Below are 22224 nucleotides of genomic sequence, written 5' to 3'. Positions count from 1 at the left end.
GGACTACAGAGATTGAATTCTATCTCTGACTTTAGCACCAAGTTATCACATAACATCAAATAAGTGCCTTGTCTTATAGCACAGCAGTTTCCCCACTTACCACATTAAAAAAAAAACATTTTTTCTGATAGCAAAAATACATAAGTAACTTAAAATTCACTTTTAAATAACCAGAACAATGTTTCCATGTCATGGTGGTCATTTAGGACGTCCAGATGGTCACCACTATCTCTGAAAACATGACAGGACGGAATAACTACAGGAGGCATTAGGATAGACCCTGGGAAGAACTTTTGGAGTATCAGGATATTACCCTTTATGCCCCTCTAATGAGGCTATATAGACATAGTTAGCATTAATTTATTAGTCAAACTCTGGTGAGATTTCCCAGTGGGATTTAATCAGACCTATCTTGCTTTCTCTCACTGGAATTCTTTGGCTTTAGCTACAAATAGTCAGCAATCTGGAAACCTTCACACTGAAAGAGGAGGCATAAGGCAAAGCAATGAGTGGACAGAGTCTCTCCTGTCATCCAATCCAAACTACCATCTTTTCAAGTCAGTATAACAGATTTTGGAAATGATTTCTAAGAGAAGTAGTGCTAGCTACAGAGTGGACAATAACATGGTTCTATGCTCTGTCTCCTTTGTTCTTCCCCTTCCCCAGCAAGTTACTTGAAGGCAGAAACCGTGTCCTGTTAATTGCTCTCTTCCCCTGGAGTACTGAGCACAGAGTTTTGCCCATAGAAGAGGCATAGGGAAAACCATGAATGGGATATAATTGATGTGATCCCATAGGCCTTGATTTTTGTCTCTGCTTTCTTTTCTCCTGATTCATATCTTTTGGTTGGACACAAAGTTACTATACAGATAGTTCTCTCTTTTCTCTTTTGTGGCATCAACTTCCCATTCTGCCTCACTTACCGAGGGTTGAAAACAGATTTCTTGTACCTGACCCCCTGCTGCTTTCTGTCTTGGACGCTTCGTCATTTCACTGTGTGAACTCTGGGTGGCAAGGTTCCAAATCAGCAGGAATACCTGCTTTTGACTAGTTCCTATTCACTGTGCTCAACTTTCTTCAAGAGCTCAGTATAAAGTTGTGATCTCTCACTCTTTTGTCTGATCTCCTGTTTGTGCTAGTGTCTTTCATTTGATTATCATCTTTCGATTTCATGCTTAATTCTTTTGCCTTCTTTCTCTTCTCTTAGTCATTAATCTCTCTGTTCCTCTGCTTTGAGTGCTTCAGCACTCATCATAGAGACCTCCCTATGTTTTGGTCTAGTAGAAGTACCATCAGCAGTTCAGAAGCCCAGCGATGGCTTTATTCATGTTATGTCCTTAGTTTAGCATGCACTCATAACTCTCTACCATTCAAGGTCTTATTTTTCTTCAAAACTTAAATACCATTTCCACCATGAAGTCTTCAAGCATGGGCTAGAAGACCTGAATTTATAACTTTATTTTGGCTCATTCTAGATGAGTGACCTTAAGAAAGTCATTTGACCTCTCTAAGCCATCATGTTCCACCTTTGGCAACAAAATGAGGGTAACCAGCACACATGATAGCTGCTCAGGATACAACTCCTCTTCCAAATCCAATCCAGTAACAAATTCTGCCATCAAAACATCCAAAAATCTGACCAGTTCCCATCACCTCTATTGCTACCAGCTTGGTGTGAGCCACCATCATCTATCACCTGAATTATTACACAAGCCTCCTCTTGCTCGGATGGCACCTGCTCAATGAGGCCTTTTTTTGCAATTGTATTTAAAATTTCTCATCCAAATTCCAGCTTTATTTTCCCTATAGCAACTATTGCATTACCATAGTTTACAAATATTTTATCTACTCTCCCCCACTTGAATGTAAGTTTTAGGAGTGCGGGGATTTTTTGACTCTTTGATTCACTGCTGAATTGCCAAATACTACCTAGTCCATAGTAAGTCCTCAGTATTTGTTTAATGAATGAATACTTACCTCACAGGTTTATTGTGAGAAGCAAATGAAATAATATATACAAAAGTGTTTTCTAAAATTAAACACTGTAAATATGAGTTATCATTTTTATTGTTTCCCTCAGTAGGAATTGACCACTGCTTATCCAAACCTCATGTCTTTAGTAGGATCTGTGTAGCATTTACTTCTTTGCCTTTGGCAGGGGGGTTAGTTATTTAGGTGTCTGTATCATGGTTTTTCTCTCTGGAAAAAGTGAGGGCTCAGTGTTTCAAACTCAGGCTGGAATTCTTGGTGTCAAAGCTAGGTGGGGAATGACTAACTTTAGGGCTGCCGAATGTGCAGATAAGAAATCTCTGAAAGAAAATACTCAGGAGTGAAATTAGCAGTGAGAGCCCAAGCAGACAATCCAACTGGTGCAGACTATGCCAAGAGTAATAAACCAGTTACCAGGCAACAGTATGGAAATCATAAGAGCAGTGCAAGAAAAGTAGATTTGCTGAGTGAGAAAAGAAGAAGGAAAGGTAGAATATAGAACCTGGAGAGTTTTCTGAGTTATTGTTGCAAAGCTACACAGATATACTATATATTACCTTTGGCCTTGCCTATGGGAGCTATTCACCGTTCTAAGCTGGTTCAGTACCACCTCTCTGTAACCCTTGCCATAGGTGGAATAAGACCATTGTTTCCCTGGGGACACTAAGTGGAAGGCTTGGACAGTCTTTGGTACATTCTGAAGGTGGGAGACATAGCACTGTGATGGCTTTTCTGGATGTATTCCACTGAACCAGGTATCAGAGCTGTTGAAGGCATTGTGTGTTTAACAACTCCTTTAAAAGATACTCCACTTTTCTGGATTATCCCAACTGATTCCTGAGAAAGAGACAGAATCTAGAAGAAAATAATGAAGAGTGGAAATGTCTGCAAGTCAGCTGTAGAGTCAGAAGGCAACTAGATTGATGATTACTGTAATCCTGAAGGGCACAAGGGAGTTAATTGTCATCCAGCTTTGAGCACTGAGCTGAAATTTGGGCTGGTAATTCGTATCTATTGAACGGAGGACCAAGTGTCATCTTGTGCCTTCTCAAGTCCAGTATTGGTCAATATACTCCTTATCCTAACCACTAGTCCAGCAGATATAATGAAAGTTCTTCTGGGAAACCTGGCTTGCTAAGGGAATGGCCAGCTATCAGAATGCCACTTGCGGTAGTCATTGTGAGGAAAGCTACTGTTTTTATGGAAAGGTGTCTTTTGTCTGGAAGAGTGTAGGAATGTAAATTAATCAGTGACAATATCACTGGGAGGTATAAGAAGTGTTGCAGTTCTCAAAGACCCAGCTGATATGCTCAAAACTCAGAGGAGAGTGCAGACAGAAATGAGGTAGCTTGGTTGTCCGTGGAGGTAGAAGAGCACTTTCACAAACAGGATAAGAGTAAGCAGCAATGAGTGATGTCTTACCCCATTGGAATAAGAGGTCAGAGATTAAATCCAATAATGCTCAGGGAATATTGAGGGTTAGGGAAGATTGCAATAAACTCTCAGGCCACAAAGGTGCCATAGATAGTGATATACTGTAAGGTGATGTTTCTGATTTGGGGCCACCAAAAGTCCCTGAGAGCCATACTCATTGTTATAAATCAGATTATTTGACTCAATAGAGTGGCATTGTGAAATGCCTAGATATAGTCTTCCTCTTTTAGAATATACATTGTTTGACTTTTTTTTTTTTGCACTCTATGCCTCCAAGTACAGTCTCTTATGTAAACCTGAGTATTTACGTGATTCCACTGTGCATTGGTATGCCTCCTATGCATGCTAGACTACTTTAAGTAGACATGCAGGGTTAATACCAAATTTTCTATGACTACATAACAATCTGTCTCATCATCTTCAAGATTCTAGGAGAGGACGTCATGAAGATTGTTAGTGGAGAAAACTGAAGATTAAACCATCCATCAACAGTATTGATCAAACCCAAGAATTGCTGAGTATATTTAATTGAATGTGGATGGAAAGCCCTCACTGCAGAATTACTGACATCTTGTTCAACATCACACAGAACCCGTGACAGATAAGATGTGGCTCAGAAATTCCATCTCAGGACTAACAAATATGTATTTCTTCTGGTTGGCCCAGAGAAGATGCTGACATAAGTAGTTAAAAATAACTTAAATCAGGTATTCAAGGGATTTTGAGTTTGAAATGACAAACAGGAAGCTGTTCAAATATACTATTGTATCAAGAGGCATTTTTAAGAAAATATGGAGTCTATCAAGGTTAGAAAACAGCTCGGGTGTTACACAGATTGTTATTAGCATACTCCTCTTGGTGAAGATCTATTGGGAAAACTGCCTTCCAATTATCACTTTTCCTCTTATGCATAAGAGGACAAGTGCATTGAGATCAAAGTTGGTCAAGGACAGTTCACTTTGGAGTTTCTACAGGAGATGAGGTCCCAGAAGTGTTAGCAGAAGTGTAGTCACCTGCATATTCAGCATGGAGCCACTCACCATGGAGGTGGAAGGATATTGAACCCTGGGCCATAAATTTGGATATAGATCATTGGAGAGACCCCTGGTTTCAGGAGTGAAGAAGTATATTCACCTGGCAGAAAGTTGAGCCTAAGATACCAAATCTACTGCTCAGTCTTATTTATGATGAGAATGGGGAAGTGAGAGGTAAGGAAAGTCAGGAAGCAGGTTCTCTGCTTCCAAACCTCTTAACACCTCTTTTTAATGGTATATTGGTCTAGAATCCTTTGCAGTAGGATAATAGACAGAGTTGACCTAGCATGGGAACTTTGGCAGCAGAAGCCCAAAGTGAATTAAAGTGGTACAGGTCTTCTGGTACCTGCAGCCATAAAAGGCCAGGACCAAGAATAAATGCAGACATCAAATGACAAATAATAGCAGCCTCCCAACATTATTATTGTTTTATTTGGTCATTTCCTCATCCTTTAATGGGGATGGCTATCAGCAATATCTAATAGGGAGGTAGCCTTAGATCAGGTGGGAAACAGAGACAAGGTTTAGTCAATGAAGCTTGTTGGTATCTCTGAGTCTATCATTGATTTTACCTGACTCAAAACTCCATACTCAGGATCCTATACTATGAGTGCCCCTTTACAATTTCCAAGTACTTTTTTCACATCTAGCATCTGTTATCTAATTTAATTCTCACAATGGAACTGTGAGGGGAGATATTGATATCTCTATTTCGTAGTGGTGGAACCTAAGACTAAAATGATTAAGGTAGTTTATTAGTCAATAAACAGTAGAGCCAGGGCCCAATCTCAGGGCTATTGGTTCCAAGTACAGGGTTCTTTGTTTCTCATCACTGCTATGTTTGAGAGAAATAGTGAAGCAGGGTAAAAATGAACAGCACACTCTCAGAGCCCGTCTGCCAATCTGTGAATGTCAGGGTTTGGTGGGAGACAGTATGTTTTCTTTTTTTTTTTTTTTTTTTAAACTTTGGGTTTATTTATTTATTATTTATGGCTGTGTTGGGTCTTCGTTTTTGTGCGAGGGCTTTCTCTAGTTGCGGCAAGTGGGGGCCACTCTTCATCGCGGTGCACGGGCCTCTCATTATCGCGGCCTCTCTTGTTGCGGAGCACAAGCTCCAGACGCGCAGGCTCAGTAATTGCGGCTCATGGGCCCAGTTGCTCCGCGGCATGTGGGATCTTCCCAGACCAGGGCTCGAACCCATGTCCCCTGCATTGGCAGGCAGATTCTCAACCACTGCGCCACCAGGGAAGCCCAAGACAGTATGTTTTCTAACAAAGGGTACTGAAACAAGCCATAACTATTTCAAAGCTGGATGTCAACTTAGAGGATAGCCCCTTATAAGAAAATAAAAAAGAGCAGGTTCTGGCTAATACTGATGTAAGAGGAAAAATATGAGAGTTTTCTGATTTAACACTAAGATTAAGGAAGGACGGCTTGGCAGACAGTGTGTCTGGAAGATAAAATTCTTCTTAGTGGGGTCAAAAGGATAGGAAAACTGTAACAAAGACACGGGAGGAAAAACTGCTCATTTTGAGCAAAGTGAAGATGTCTGATTCCAGGCAGAAAGACTGGGTTCTGCTCAGCTTAGCCAGGACCAACACATTAATTTATTCCACAACAAAGGGAATGAGACTACATCTCACTTGTAACACATTAATCTACAGTGATTGCAAAGGAGTCCCTATTGGAGATTTCTGAGGGAAACAAAGAATTTTATTCACTGAAAAATGCCTATTACAATACCATTAAGTCTAAATAGAACCACATTTCAAACACCGAATGGACAAGCTTGCACATGTCTCTTTGTGCACACGTGTAAGGATTTCTTTTGAATATAGATCTATCAGTGGAATAACTGGGTTATAAGATATGCACATCTCAACTTCAGCAAATATTTCCAAATTGCTCTCCAAAATGGTTGTACCAATTTTCACTTTCTCCTAGCAGTGTATGAGAGTTCTCTTTGTTTCAGTTCTTAACCAGTACTCGGTACTGTCATGCTCTTAAATTTTTGCCGGGCTGATAGCTGTGAATGGTACCTCTTTTTAATTTACATTTCCCTCATTATCTAGTGATGTTGGATATCTTACATTCATTGGTTATTCAGATTCCTTCTTTCACGAATTATGTTTCCTATTTAGGTTAGTACATTTGCAATTAATATTTATATGTGGTATGAGGTAGCAATGTACTTTTTATATATGGATAACCTGTAGTCTGGCATATTTTTCAATAGTACATGTTTTTCTCACTGATATATAATACCTGTCCTGCCATACATCAAGACTTCATGTATCCATAGGACAGTTTCTGGGTGTACTGTTCTGTTTCATTAGTTTTGATGTATAGACTCATTTAATTAATTAATTATTATTTTTAACATCTTTATTGGTGTATAATTGCTTTACAGTGGTATGTTAGTTTCTGCTTTATAACAAAGTGAATCAGCTATACATATACATATGTTCCCATATCTCTTCCCTCTTGCGTCTCCCTCCCTCCCACCCTCCCTATCCCACCCCTCTAGGTGGTCACAAAGCATCGAGCTGATCTCCTTGTGCTATGCGGCTGCTTCCCACTAGCTATTTATTTTACATTTGGTAGTGTATATATGTCCATGCCACTCTCTCACCACTTTGTCCCAGGTTACACTTCCCCCTCCCCGTATCCTCAAGTCCATTCTCTACTAGGTCTGCGTCTTTATTCCCGTCTTGCCCCTAGGTTCTTCATGACCATTTTTTTGTTTGTTTTTTAGATTCCATATATATGTGTTAGCATACGGTATTTGTTTTTCTCTTTCTGACTTACTTCATTCTGTATGACAGACTCTATGTCCATCCACCTCACTACAAATAACTCAATTTTGTTTCTTTTTATGGCTGATTAATATTCCATTGTATATATGTGCCACATCTTCTTTATCCATTCATCTGTTGATGGACACTTAGGACAGCTACATGTACAAGAATGAAATCAGAGCACTCCCTAACACCATACACAAAAATAAACTCAAAATGTATTAAAAACCTAAATGTAAGGCCAGACACTGTCAAACTCTTAGAGGAAAACATAGGCAGAACACTCTATGACATAAATCACAGCAAGATCCTTTTTGACCCACCTCCTAGAGAAATGGAAATAGAAACAAAAATAAACAAATGGGACCTAATGAAACTTAAAAGCTTTTGCACAGCAAAGGAAACCATAAACAAGACCAAAAGACAACCCTCAGAATGGGAGAAAATATTTGCAAATGAAGCCACTGACAAAGGATTAATCTCCAAAATTTACAAGCAGCTCATGCAGCTCAATATCAAAAAACAAACAACCCGATCCAAAAATGGGCAGAAGACCTAAATAGACATTTCTCCAAAGAAGAGATACAGATTGGCAACAAACACATGAAAGAATGCGCAATATCATTAATCATTAGAGAAATGCAAATCAAAACTACAATGAGATATCATCTCACACCGGTCAGAATGGCCATCACCAAAAAATCTACAAACAACAAATGCTTGAGAGGGTATGGAGAAAAGGGAACCTTCTTGCACTGTTGGTGGGAATGTAAGTTGATACAGCCACTATGGAGAACAGTATGGAGGTTCCTTAGAAAACTAAAAATAGAACTACCACACGACCCAGCAATCCCACTATTGGGCATATACCCTGAGAAAACCATAATTCAAAAAGAGTCATGTACCACAATGTTCATTGCAGCTCTATTTACAATAGCCAGGACGTGGAAGCAATATAGACTCATTTTAAATGGGAGTCTTTATGCTTTTTTTCACTTTGTTTAATTTTGGTCAAATTTTATATTTTTAAAAATTAATATGCAACTTACATACAATATAATTCACTCTTTGTGGTGTACTATCATGTAACTAGCAATACAACCCAGATACAGAATACTTCTAGCAAATGGAAAAATCCCCTCATAGCTCTTCTGATAGGCTACTAATGGTATCATATTGTGGTTATAAATTGCATTTCCTGATTGCATATCTTCATGTGCTGATTTGCCACCAGTCTACTTCCTTGGGTGAAATATCTGTTTAGATCCTTTGCAAGAAATTTTTTTTGGCTTGTTTTGTCACTTATTACTGAATTTTGAAAGTTTTTTATATATTCTTTATACAAGTCCTTTGTTAGAAGTTTGAAAAGAAAATATTTCTTCCAGTCTTTGACTTGTGCTTTTATTCTTTTAACAGTGTCTTTGAAAAAGAGAAGTTTTAAATTTTGATGAGTCTAACTCAACAATTTGTTCTTTTATAGTTTGTGACTTTTATGTCATATCTATAAAAGATTTTGCTTGACCCAAAGTCACAGACATTTTCTCCTATGTTTTCTTCTAGAAATGTTACAGTCTTAGGTTTTACATTTAGGTCTATGATCTATTCTGAGTTAATTTTTGTATAAGGTGTGAAGTAAGGGTTGGAGTAGCATGTTTTAGCATATGTCTATCTAATTGTTCCAGCACAATTTTTTGAAAAGCCTATATTTTCTACACTGCATTATCACCATGGTTGAAAATCAATTGACCATATATGTCTGGGCATATTTTTTAACTCTCCATTCTGTTCTGTTGATTGATGTATAAATATTTGCAAGCGAAGCCACTGACAAAGGATTAATCTCCAAAATGTACAAGCAGCTCATGCAGCTCAATATCAAAAAAACAAACAACCCAATCCAAAAACAGGCAGAAGACCTAAATAGACATTTCTCCAAAGAAGTTATACAGATTGCCAACAAACACATGAAAAGATGCTCAACATCACTAATCATTAGAGAAATGCAAATCAAAACTACAATGAGGTATCACCTCACACCAGTCAGAATGGCCATCATCAAAAAATCTACAAACAATAAATGCTGGAGAGGGTGTGGAGAAAGGGGAGCCCTCTTACACTGTTGGTGGGAATGTAAATTGGTACAGCCACTATGGAGAACTGTATGGAGCTTCCTTAAAAAAACTCAAATATTCTTTTACTGTTTTGATCGATGTACTTTTATAGTAAATCTTGAAACATTGAAATCCTATAATAGAGTTCTCCAAATTAAGAATGCATTAAAAATTTTGTTTTGGCTATTTTATTTAGCTCTTTTGCCTTTCCATATAAATTTCAGAATCAATTCATGAATTTCTACCAAAAAAACCCTTAGATTTTATTTAGGACTGTGTTTAATCTGTAGAATTGTTTAGGAAGAATTGACTCTGCCTTAGCTTCCACTTCCCCTTTATAGTGAGGTCTGAAATTCAGCCAGATATGAAAGTTTAGATTCTTCTCAGGCTTTTTCTGAGCATATGTCAAGCCCTGGGCATGTGCGTGGACTTATCAATCCCTTGGTATACGTTGGAAGTTTATAAAAATCCTTATTCACCCAAGTATCTCCTTTTCTAAACTTTTTCTTCTCAGGCTTTTCAGTCTGTCTATTGCTTGTCCCAACTGTTATCCCTAGCCCCAGGCTGCTGCTGTCAATATTTTTGTCTTTAAATGCTTTTGACAGTGCCTCTCAGGAAGCAGCCCCAGCACTAGGAATGATCCCATTTGAGTGAAACAAAGTCAAGCCATTGCATCCCTCTTTCAAAAAGGGGTTAAGGGTTTCGACCTGCCATTCAGAATAAGATTTATATTGCTCTTTCTGGCAATGGGAACCTGTAACAGGAGTGTGGGCTGACATCTTTATGGCTGCTGCCGCTCTGGGGGTTGTGGGATATAGGTGGGTGAAGTACCTTTTTCTTCATCACATATTCCCCTGGTGGATATAAGTTTTTGACTAGATTCTAGAGTTCTGTAAAAGTTGATTCTGACAGTTTTTCCAAGCTTATTAGTTGTTTTTATGGAGAGAGCCCTAGATTTCCTTACTCTGCCACTTTTGGTGACATTACTCTTCTATTTTTCCTGATATTCATAGATTTTGTCTTTTTGTTGTTTGGTCAGTCTGACTAGAGGTTTGTCAATTTTTCATTTTTTTTCAAGGAACCAGTTTTTAATTTCACTGATTTCCTCTATCTTTTTTCTATTTTTAATTCTACTTGTTTTTTTAATGTGTTTCTTTTTTTATGTTTCTAGTTATTGAGATGGAAGCTTAGATTATGGACTTTTTGAGTCTTCTTTTTTCCTAAAGTAGATATTTAATGCTATACATTTCCCTCTATGTATTTCTTTATGAGCATCCCACAGCTTTGATGTGTTGTATTTTTATTTTTAGTGAGTTCACTATATTTTGAAACATCACTTATGACTTCTTTCTTGATCCATGGGTTATTTAGAAGAGTGTTCTTTAATTTCCAAATATTAGGGAAGATATTTTTCTGTATTAATTACTATTTTTATTCTTTTATGGTTACTGATCATAGTTTATATGACTTTAGTTCTTTTAAATTTGTTAAAGTTTGTTTTATGGGCTATCTTGGTGAATGTCCCAATGTACTTGAAAAAATTGGATATTCTTCTGTTGGGGGTAGAGTGTTCTATAAATGTCAATTAGGTGACACTGGTTGATAATATTGTTCAGGTCTTCCATACATTTACTAATTTTGTCTGTACACATTCTATCAATTATTGAAAGAGGAATGTTGAAGTATCCAACAATAATTTTGGATTTTTAAATTTCCTATTTGAATTCCATCAGTTTTTGTGTCATATATTTTGAAGTTCCATTGTTGGATATCACATTTAGCCTCATAATATCTTACTTGTGATTTAATTATGTAAATCCCTCTTCATCTTTGGTAATTTTCCTTGTTCTACAGTATAGTTCTTTGATTTTAATATAGCCACCACATCTCTCTTTTGATTAGTGTTTACATTATATATATTTTCCATTCTTTTAATATATTTATATCTTTATATTTAAAGTGGGCATCATGTACACAGAATGTTTGGCTCTTTTTTTTCCAATCTGACAATCTCTGGCTTTGTATGTTTAGACCACCTACAATTAATATATTTATTGACATGGTTATGTTTAGATTCATCATTTTATTATTTGTTTTGTTTGTCCCCTCTGTTTTTATGTTAATCTACTTTCCTTTTACTGAATATTTTTGAAATATTTGAACATCTTTATTTTATCTATTGCCTTTTTAGAAATATTTCTTTATGAGATTCATTGGTTGCTATAGGGATTACCATTTTCACAGCTAAGGTTTCACAGTCTTCTTAGAGTTAATATTGTTCCACTTCCAGTAAAGTGTAGAAAGTAGTCTTGTAACAATATTGGTCCATTGCCCATCCAAAGTACCTTTATGTTATGGGTATCTTAACTATTATATCAACATTCATTAAAAACCACATGAGACAATGTTTGAATTTTTTATTTCAGCAGTCATAACTATTTTAAAGAACTTAAGAAAGAACTATTTTTTTTAACATATATCCAGAATTTCCATATCTGTTGTTCTTCCTTTATTCCTGACAATCTAATTTCCCCCCAGCATTATTTCCCTTAAGCCTGAAGAATTTCTGTAGAATTTCTTATAGAATAACTCTGCTGGTGACAAATTCCCTTGTCTTTTTAAATCTCAGAATGTCTCCTGAAGCTTTTTTTTTTTTTACATCTTTATTGGAGTATAATTGCTTTACAATGTTCTGTTAGTTTTTGCTGTGTAACAAAGTGAATCAGCTATATGTATACATACATCCCCATATCCCCTCCCTCTTTAGCCTCCCTCCCACCCTCCCTGTCCCATCCTTCTAAGTGGTCACAAAGCACCGAGCTGATTTCCCTGTGCTATGCAGCTGCTTCCTACTAGCTAGCTATTTTACATTTGGTAGTGTATATATGTCAATGCTACTCTCTCACTTCGTCCCACCTTCCCCTCCCCCACCGTGTCCTCAAGTCCATTCTCTATGTCTGTGTCTGTATTCCTGTCCTGCCCCTAGGTTCATCAGAACCATTTTATTTTAGATTCCATATATATGTGTTAGCATACGGTATTTGTTTTTCTCTTTCTGACTGACTTCACTCTGTATGACAGACTCTAGGTCCATCCACCTCACTACAAATAACTCAATTTCATTTCTTTTTATGGCTGAGTAATATTCCATTGTATATATGTGCTACATCTTCTTTATCCATTCATCTGTCGATGGACACTTAAGTTGCTGAAGCATATTTTTATTGGGTATAGAGTTCTGAGGTTAACAGTTGTTTTCTTTAAGCATATTAAAGATTCTGTTTCACTGTTGTCTGTGAATTGATGATATAACTTCAGTCTTTCAAGTAGTTGTTCCCCTTCATAGACTGTGTGATTTTCCAATACCTTCTTTCAAGATTTTTCTTCATCTTTGGTATATAGCAGTTTGATTATTATATGTCTAGGCAATTGTTTCTTCTTCGTCTTTTTTTTTTTTTCTTTTCTGTTTAGGGTCTGTAGAATGGCTTGATTCTGTAAACTTATGTGTTCTACCAAACTTGAAAAGTTTCTGAGCACTATTTCTTCAAATATATTTTTTCTTTACTAATTTCTTTCCCCTCTCCTTCTGGAATTCCAGTGCTCTATGTGTTGGACATTATCATATCATTCAGCATAGCCTTGAGTTTCTGTTGATATTTTTTCAGACATTTTTGTTGCTATTCTTCACATTGGATAATTTCTGTCAATCACCAATTTCACTGACTCTTTCCTTTGTCATCTCCATTCTGCTATTGAGACCATCCAGTGATTTTTTTATTTTTGTAATTGCATTTTTTATTGCTAAATTTTCAAATTGGTTATTTTTATATTTCCTAATTTTTCTGTGAAAACTTCATTTTTCTGTTTATTTTAAATGTATTTTCATTTACCTCATGGAGCTTAGTTATAATAACCATTTAAAAATCTTTGACTGAAATTTTCAGCATTTGAATCATGTTACAGTTGACATTTGTTGATTGTCTTTTCCCTTGAGAATTGGTAACATTTTTCTGGTTCTTTCTAAGTAAAATAATGCTGAATTGTATTCTGGACATTTTGACTATTATGTGGAGTCTTAGTCCTGTTATAATGCTTTGGAGAATGTTGAATTTTTTTTTTCTTGTTTGTTTTAGCAGACAATCAACTTGGTTAAAAAGCAAGGTCTGCCTTGCTTTCTGTGGGTGGTGCTGCCCATCTCTTTCAGTTTTCAAAGCCTTTGCTATGATGCATTTGGTTTATGTCACACACGTATCACTGAGGGGATAGTCCTAAGGTTTGGTCCGTGGTTTACATATTAATTCATAGTTCAATTATCAAAAGCTTTGCTATGTGGTTTTGAGTCTGTCCTATACTTGTGCTATTCAGGATTAGTGTGAAATTTAGGTGGTGGTTTAAATCATAGTGTACTTCTCAAAGCCTTTGACATGCTGCCTTCAGTCTGTCCTAGGCATGTGCTTAAGGGTAAACCTATGATTTGTGAGGGTTCATATAAAGAATTAGTGGATCCTCTTCTTTAACCCTCTATACTCTGGGATTCCCCACACTCTCTGGTCTACAGTGGCCCTTTCCCCTAATTCTCTGGCAAGACAGATTTTTTAAATCAGAGTTTTAGCTGTTTGTGCCACTGTCCCACTATGCAGCTTTGCCTTTGAGGCAGAACTGCAAGAGAAAAGAAGAAGAAGAAAAAAAAACCAACAGGAAACGTATTTCCCTGTAGGTTGCTTCTCCAAGTCTTGATGCCCCTCTATAATCTACCTGTTCTTTTTTACTTTTCAGAGTCCTTGGTAGTTGCTTTTATATTTCATCCAGAGATTTTTATTTATAATCATTGGGAGAGAAAGGCTGTAATGCACTTATTCCACCATGCCAGAAACCAGTTTAGTTTTGTTTTAATTTTAGTTTTCATCCTCTTTTTCTTACTGTCTTGTGGTTTTATAGTTTGCTTCTACTCTGATCCCTGTTCCAAACTGGACTTATAACAGTATTTTTGAAGTTTCTTCTCCATTGTGATATTGCTGATCCATTCCTGGTCCAACAAGCCACTTAGCTCAATTTCTAATCCCAAGACTATGTTTTTGTATATCATGTCATCCCCACCCACCTCCCTAGCCCATGCCTGCTGCCTCAAACAGAGTCATACCCTGGGCATCAGTTCATCTTCACTTTTTCTAGCCTCTCTACAAGGAGAGCCCTAGCTCTGACCAACGAGTACTCAGCCTGCTTCCATTCTCCTCTTTTGTACAGAGAAATATTTTAGTTTCTTTTACTTTACTTCTTATTTTCAGACCCATATCTCTGGCTTCAATATTACTTACACCTTTGATTTGTGACTGTTCCATGATATTTTGATCTTTTATTTGGAACAATTATATCTTTTTTTATTATATCATTTATATTTTATCTCTCATTATAGTGTGTTTATTACCTGTGCCATCTTATCTGGAAGTTCCAAACATTTCTTAAGAATGACAGTGTATGTGCCTCTGGTAGCCTCTTCTAATCTATTATGGCCAATATTTTTAATATTGGAATCATAACAAAATTGATTCCCTTTTTTACAGATAAAGAAATTAAGGTATAGTTAACTTGAGGTAGGACCAGGATTAACCCAAGTCTCCAGAGTCCTATACCAAAGTTTTTGCACTTATTAATTTTATGTTTAAGCTAAAAATCAGTAGGCCCTGGAAAAATACCAGAGCATCCTTGTAACATTTTAGAATATTTCAGCTGTTTTAAAGATTCTATTGCTTTTCCCCTGACTTTCAGCTTGTTCTGGCTCAAGGATGTGCCTTTAGAGTGGAGAAGACATTGTGTAGTTGGCCTCCAACTTATTTCTTGGTCATTATTTGAGCACCGCTTCAAATTCCCTCTCTAATTTTGTTATAATATTGCCCCAAGGAAATCCTACTAGCTCTTGGAAGTGACCTCTATTTTCAGTGAAGGGCTATGAACCGCTGAAGAGGCTGCTCTCTGATGGTTTTATTTCTTCCATACCTGTTACTGAAATTTCTTTCTATGTGGGTGACTAGTTCCACACATCTGCCCATCATTTTCTCTGGAGCTACAAATCCTAGTATTGCCTTTGGTCTACATCACAAGGAAGGGATGTCTCTAGAAAGGTCTGAGGGCAAAGATATTCTAGGAAGGTCCTTCTATAGACCTATATTAATGCCACTAGAAGCACTGAGCACAGCAACCTGTTCTGAGAAAAGCCTGGATATTATTACTTTTTTCCTACCCCTTTCTTTACTACATTAGTGCTTATTTCTTGTTTTTGCCACTGTCCTATCTCTTCTTCAGTTCTAATTTAGTGCCTCTGATCTACTCTGGGCTTAGAAACCGCAAGACCAAAGAAACAGAGCATATTTTTTGAAATGGATTTTAGGGATCTCTGTGCCGAAACTTCATATTCTAGTTAAGGAAACCTAGGCTCAAGGAGATAAAAGTCTCATTCAGGATCATAGTAGTTTGTCAGTAGCACTACTTGACCTTGTACCAAGATCTTCTGAAATCAGGTTCAATGCTTTTTCCACTACGCGCTGGGTAAGTATTGAGTTAGGTAACAAATAATAGGTGTACAGGAAAGGGAAAAGGAAAAGTTGGAGGAGGGAAACATCTAGAATGAGTGACAAACAAATGGGACCATTTGAATTGACACTTGAAATATGTGTTGGTACTTTACAAATTAAATGTTAAATGCCAGATTAAAGAATGAGATAATGATGAGGAAGATGAAATGCTGAGGATGATAGCCCAGGAATCAGTGTTTTTGTGGAACCAGTGAATGAAGTGGAGTGAGCTGAATGGTGTGCACTGCCCACCAACTGTAACTGGCTTGGGACTGAAAGATGAATTTTGGGGGTGCATTAAGACTGAAATTCTTACTGGTGTTTTGTTATAAACATATGTTACATGTAGCTAGCTATTAAGATTTGCTGTACATTCCAGGTGCCAGACACTAGATGAAGTAGCATAAACACAGTGCTAGACCTCTAGCCTACCAAATGTCAAAAGTTATGAACTTTGCCCAGACAGCCTGCAAAAGGGCATATGAGTCAATTGCAGAGCTTAGATTAGAACTTAGGACCTCTAATACAGAGTTTTGTCATATCTGCTTCCTTAAGCCATCTGTCTGTGATTCCTCTGAAGAGCTTATCTGTGATTAATGCTATGGGGGGGGTGTCACTGAGTACTTACAGTATCTCAGTCCCCAAGGTTTGTAAAAGACAAATGAAAAGGCCATTAACAGAACAGAGCACTCCAGCTCTCAGATCTCCGAGAGCCTCTCCATAAGTCATTGTAGCCCACTCCCTAAATCCATGTTGCTAGCAGACCCAGCTAGTCACATGGGAGCTCATTTCTAGTAGCTTAGTCTCTCTTCAAGATGAAAAGTGTACACAATAACAAACACTTATTCTCTAAAATTCCCAGTGGTATGGATGTAGGAAAACAGAAAAGTCAGGACTTTGTTCTTTTAGTCAAAGTTCCAATCCTTAAAGCCTCACTATTGTCAGGAAGACTGTTATTGGGAAGGATTGAAGAGTCCGTCACAGCCTGTAATGAGATAAAGGGGTATGGTTGGCTTTTGTTCATATCATTCATCTTATGATCCTGTCTCTAATAGAACTGTGACAAAGTTTCATCACAAAACATATTTCAGAGTGCCAGTAAAAAAATCAGACCCAATCCAGAGGAAAGTGAATGTGGGATAGTGAGGTTGCTTAAAACCATGTCAAAAGAGGGGAGACACAAAGGAAGTCAGGATATTTAATCTGGAAAGGAACAAGAAGAGAAGACTTAGGTGTACCATGATCACTTTCCTTCAATCTCTGAAGGTCTTTAACTCTCAAAAGAACAAGAAGCAGATTTTGTTGTGTGGATCCAAAGGGCAGTACTAAGACCAATGTTTATGTGTGTGCTGGAGTGGAGAAGCTAGAGTTGGGGAAACTACTCTGGTTTCTGCTCAGAGGAGAAAATTCATGGCTTCTTGGGGGTCTATTTGAATTCAAACTAGAAAATACAGTTTGTATGAGCAACATAGTCAATATAAACACAGTGATCACTTGCTGATTGGTGTATCTTTACTCTTTCAGATCAAAAGCAAGCTGGAATGACATTAGGAACTGGTTGATAAGTTCCCCACCAATGGGAGTCCCACTGAGGGCTAAGGGCATGTTTGTTTAGCTTCCAATACCACAGTAAATTTGCAAAAGGAGAAGATAATTCTATTCACCTTTGGTTTCAGAAGGTAATATTGGAAGGAAATTGAATCTCCAAAGTAAATAAAAAAGAACCAAGGAGCATTGGAAAATATTTGTTAAAAAAAAAGAAAAGAAAAAAAAACTCATTTCCCAATTAAATCATTTTTCACATTTGAAAAATGAGAAGGCTGTGAACAGGGGCTAGACTATGAACTGTAGCCCTCATCAGTTTTAGTCTAATTCACTGGTCTTTTCATTTAATTAAATGAAATAGCAAACTTCTAATCATTCCTTCACACAGAGGAGCTGGAGTGGTGGGTGGATACTTTCTTCTTTGTCTGGGACTGAGGACCTTAGACTTCTGGGTGAGTTCTGTCCACTTGGCCTTATGGGTGTCTCATATGGTCTTGCCTCTGGAACAGTATTAAGCAGCAGCAGCAGCTAACATATTGAACACTGGATTTATTCTAACTACTGGTCTCAATACTGTCTCCTTAAATCCTCAGAGCAATTCTGAGGTACATGCTATCATTATCCCAATTTTCCAGATGAAGAAACAGGCATAGAGAAGTTAAGTGACAAAAGGCGCACAAAGAGTAAATGGCAGAACCTAAATTCAAACCCAGTTAGTCATGCTTTCAATCACTGTACAATACTTCTGCAGGGTACTTCTGTGTGTTATCACATACCCTGCTCCAAGGCAGCTGGATTTCCTAGTCAAAAAATGGGATTTACTCATTGGGGCTTTGTGGTCCCTGTGTGCAACACTGGGGGAATGTCAATATACACTACCAAATGTAAAGAGATGGCTAATGGGAAGCAGCCACATAGCACAGGGAGATGAGCTTGGTGCTTTGTGACCACCTAGAGGGGTGGGATAGGTAGGGTGGGAGGGAGATGCAAGAGGGAGGAGATATGGGGATATATGTATATGTATAGCTGATTCACTTTGTTATACAGCAGAAACTAATACACCATTGTAAAGCAGTTATACTCCAATAAAGATGTTAAAAAAATGTTTTTTGATGTGGACCGTTTTCTTAAAGTCTTTATTGAATTTGTTACAATATTGCTTCTGTTTTATGTTTTGGGTTTTTTGGCTGCGAGGCATGTGGGATCTTAGCTCCCCAACCAGGGAACGAACCCACACCCCCTGCATTGGAAGGTGAAGTCTTAACCACTGGATTGCCAGGGAAGTCCCAATGGGTGTCTTTTAAATGACAGTGAACAGTTGAGAGAGAGGAGGAATATCTTATTTGCATTAAACCTTGTTGGGTTGCAACCCCCAGACCTGCAAGCCCTGTACTTTCCCAGCCTCGAGACCAAAGAAAGAGCCTGGAGTCAGCGACAGAGACATCAATGGTTTCATGGATAAGGGGAATCTTCCTTGTCTGAACCAAGGTCCTGGAGTGACACCCCACCATGTGCAGCAGAGGTGGGCAGGACTTGGTGGCAGTCTTCACTCCCAGGTGGGATGGGGAGGGAGGTTACCAGTTACAGGAGGAATTGACTTTAGGTCGGTGCTTATTGGTTGCCAGGGAAACCAGTAGAGGGGTTCACCCCTCACTGCCCCTTTGATAAATCATCATAGTGGAGATAGTTCTGATCTAAAGATTAGATCATTAGCTGGGGCCAGAGGCAAGTACATAGGCATTTACTGATTAGGCTCTATGATTGAGAGAAGGTCAGTCATGTGAGTGGGTGTAGGTGAAGCAGGGACTGGTCGAGGAGGGGATGTACAGAGAGCAAGAGAACAGCCACGTTGGGTGGCCTGATCATACAAACCTCCTACCTTCCTCAGGCAGCAGAGAAAACTTGCCTTTTGCTACCATTGGGCACCTTTAGTCAGATGCTTTTTGCTTGGCCCTACTTTCAGAGTTCCTAGTTAGAGCAGAGAGAAAATTCAAATTTGTTTGATACCAAACCCTCATTGTACAAGAGAAAAGCCAAAAGGAGAAAAGTCTTAAGGCATTCAGCAAGTCGGGCAGAGATCCAGAACGCAAGCCTTCCCATCCCAGCCAAAGACTCTTCCTTTTCTACCTACAGTGACTCCATTCTCCTCTTAGAGCTAGAGCAGTCTCCTGACTTTATCACCACTATCTCTCTTCTCCTTTTTCTCCTATAGACTGGGTCCCCTGTTTTGTTTTTGTTTTTGTTTTTGTTTTTGTTTTTGTTTTGGCTGTGCCAAGTGGCATGTGGGATCTTAGTTCTCCAACCAGGGATCGAACCTGCATCCCCTGCAGTGGAAGAACAGAGTCTTAACCACTGGACTGCCAGGGAAGTCCCTGGGTCCCCTGTTTTGAATCTGCATAGCTATCTTACAGTTTTACAGTTAAATTGGTTTAGAAAGTTGTTCTGTGTCTAACTATGTCCTGCCTGGACTATTGGATTCAAATGTAATTGTGGTCTCTCCCATTAATTAACTAATTTTGTTTTATGTATTTTGGGGTATGGCAATGTTTCCCCAGCCAATGAATCTGGCAGTGTATCTGAAGAGACAAGTGTTTAGGGGGCATGTTCTGCATTCTGAAGTGTTGTCTCTTGTCCTTGAAGCACAGAAATACCTCTGAGGGAAGACTGTGCTCTAGATGAGAGCCCAAATATTTAAAACACAACTCTAGCTTCAGAGACATGTTATTTGCTGATTAAGCTTGGAAGTAGATTGTGTGTTTTGGTGTATTGACTACAGTGTTGATTATTATTAAATGATACTCATAGTCTCTTTTGAAAATGGAATGTTTGTGGATGTGTACAGTGGCCTTGAGTATACTTTGTGCCTGTGTAGGGGAATAGTGTATTAAGAGCCTAAGGGATGGCTCTGGAGAATGTGAAGTCAATAAGATATAAAGTACATCTGGGCTAGGACCCAGGACTGGATGAATATAGTGAATATGCTATAAATGGAGTACGTGTGTCCATTACCTCTCCATGGGAAAAAAGAAATAGTGTAATGTATAGCACAGGGAATATAACCAATATTTTACAATAACTTTAAATGGAGCATAATCTATAAAAATGTCAAATCACAATATTGTACCCTTAAAACTAATATAATGTTTTAAATCAACTATACTTCAATTAAAAAGGAAATATAAATTTTAAAAATTAAAAAAATACTGCCATAGACTGCAATAACCAGCCTCATTATAGTATACATATATCAAGTCCTATGTGGGCTTTATTGGTATTAGCTGCACTACTGGTGTGCTCTACTGGGGTCAGGTATGCTGGGCTGGAGTGGATCTTGTTTGAATTTAGTGTAATGATGAGGTGTTTGGTAGGCTGGAATTGACTTTGCTAAGCTGAGGTAGGCTACCCTGTACTCTGAGGTATGCTTGAGTGGGTGAGCTAGTCTGAGCTGCAATGGGGTAAACAGGGCTGATAGAAGGAGGAAAAGAGAAACTTAGCAGTGCAATAACTTCACTTCTCTGAGTATCATTTTCCAACTTGGCAAATATATATGTGATGAGATTCATCCATTAATACCAAAAATGTTCAGTGAGCACTATCTCAGTAACAGGCTCCTTTTCTATCTACTGAGGATACAGAGATAACAAAACAGGGACACTGCCCTTCAGGAGCTCTTGGGTTATGTGGCAAGATAGACGAGTAAATACACAGTTGCAATAGAAAAAAAAAATGCAAAGAGACTGTATCAGGTGATATCAATCATCTTCAAATCTCAGTCACTTAACCCAACAAAAGTACTTCTCATTGATGCAAAGTCTATTGTGGATCCAGGCAACTCTCCAGTGCCGTTGTCCTCCAAGTGTTGGGTCATCATTCCAGGCTGTTTCAGTCTTATAGTAGCTCCATATTAACATATGCTTCCATGGTGACCATGGCAGGTAGGGTCTTGCATTGGACATTAATTGTTGCAGCCAGGGAGGGACACATATTACTTCCTCCTACAACCAAAACCAGTCACACATCCCTTCCGTACTTTAAGTAGGAGTACAATCATCCTACGTTCCTGAAAGTGGAAAAGGGTTGGCTCTTGCAACATTTGTAACCTACCGCAGGTAGGGATAATCCCAGTGTGAGAGCCCAGCATGTGTGAATGTTAGAGATCTCGAAGGGCTCTCACTAAGCTTTGGAGTTTGGAGGTTCTGCCGCCATTCTCAATGTTACCTAAAGGGATGGACTTTGTTCCTGTGCCTAGCATATTCTCTGTGAAGAAATAGTACAAGTGAGAGTTTTTTAAGGGGTTTTCCTACGATTGTACCAAGTATCCTTTCTTAGAAGTAACAAGTTCGCTATCATTTGGAGTACTGCACTGGACTGTCTCTGAGCTAAGGCAACAGGCTTTCATAACACTCTGCTTTTCTACTTTCTTTCAACCAGATGCAGTGACTGAAGTTAAGACTGACATCTACGTGACCAGTTTTGGCCCTGTGTCAGACACTGACATGGTAAGTATAGTTTCTGCAAAGGTAAAAGTGAAAGATGATGCAACAGATCAAAGAAAATAAATTGAGGTTTTCCTATGGCAGGGCCTTGGAGCTATATTCTAAGGAGAAGTCTTGTCTCATGAATGTCCTACCCTCATCATCCTACATTTAACTAAATCCATCTTTTGCCCTGCTCTTCCCACCTATTCACATATCAAGCGTATATCCCCCACCAGGAGTACCTTTCCCTTCTACAACATATCTTT

The 22224-nt window shown here is 38.2% G+C and overlaps 1 protein-coding gene across 1 annotated transcript in view; it reads left to right on the top strand.

Annotated features, from left to right (window-relative positions):
• GABRA3 (gamma-aminobutyric acid type A receptor subunit alpha3) overlaps positions 1–22224 on the top strand; it is a 146712-nt gene that overhangs the window by 39012 nt on the left and 85476 nt on the right. Inside the window, exon 3 of the mRNA XM_061177800.1 lies at positions 21912–21979. Within this exon, the coding sequence (XP_061033783.1) occupies positions 21912–21979 (68 nt within the window). The remainder of the gene's footprint in view (positions 1–21911; positions 21980–22224) is intronic.

Source organism: Eubalaena glacialis, chromosome X (genome assembly GCF_028564815.1).
Source record: "Eubalaena glacialis isolate mEubGla1 chromosome X, mEubGla1.1.hap2.+ XY, whole genome shotgun sequence".
Classification (NCBI taxonomy): Eukaryota; Metazoa; Chordata; class Mammalia; order Artiodactyla; family Balaenidae; genus Eubalaena; species Eubalaena glacialis.
The sequence above is the reverse complement of the archived record's forward strand: the minus strand, read 5'-3'. Positions and strand labels throughout refer to the sequence as shown.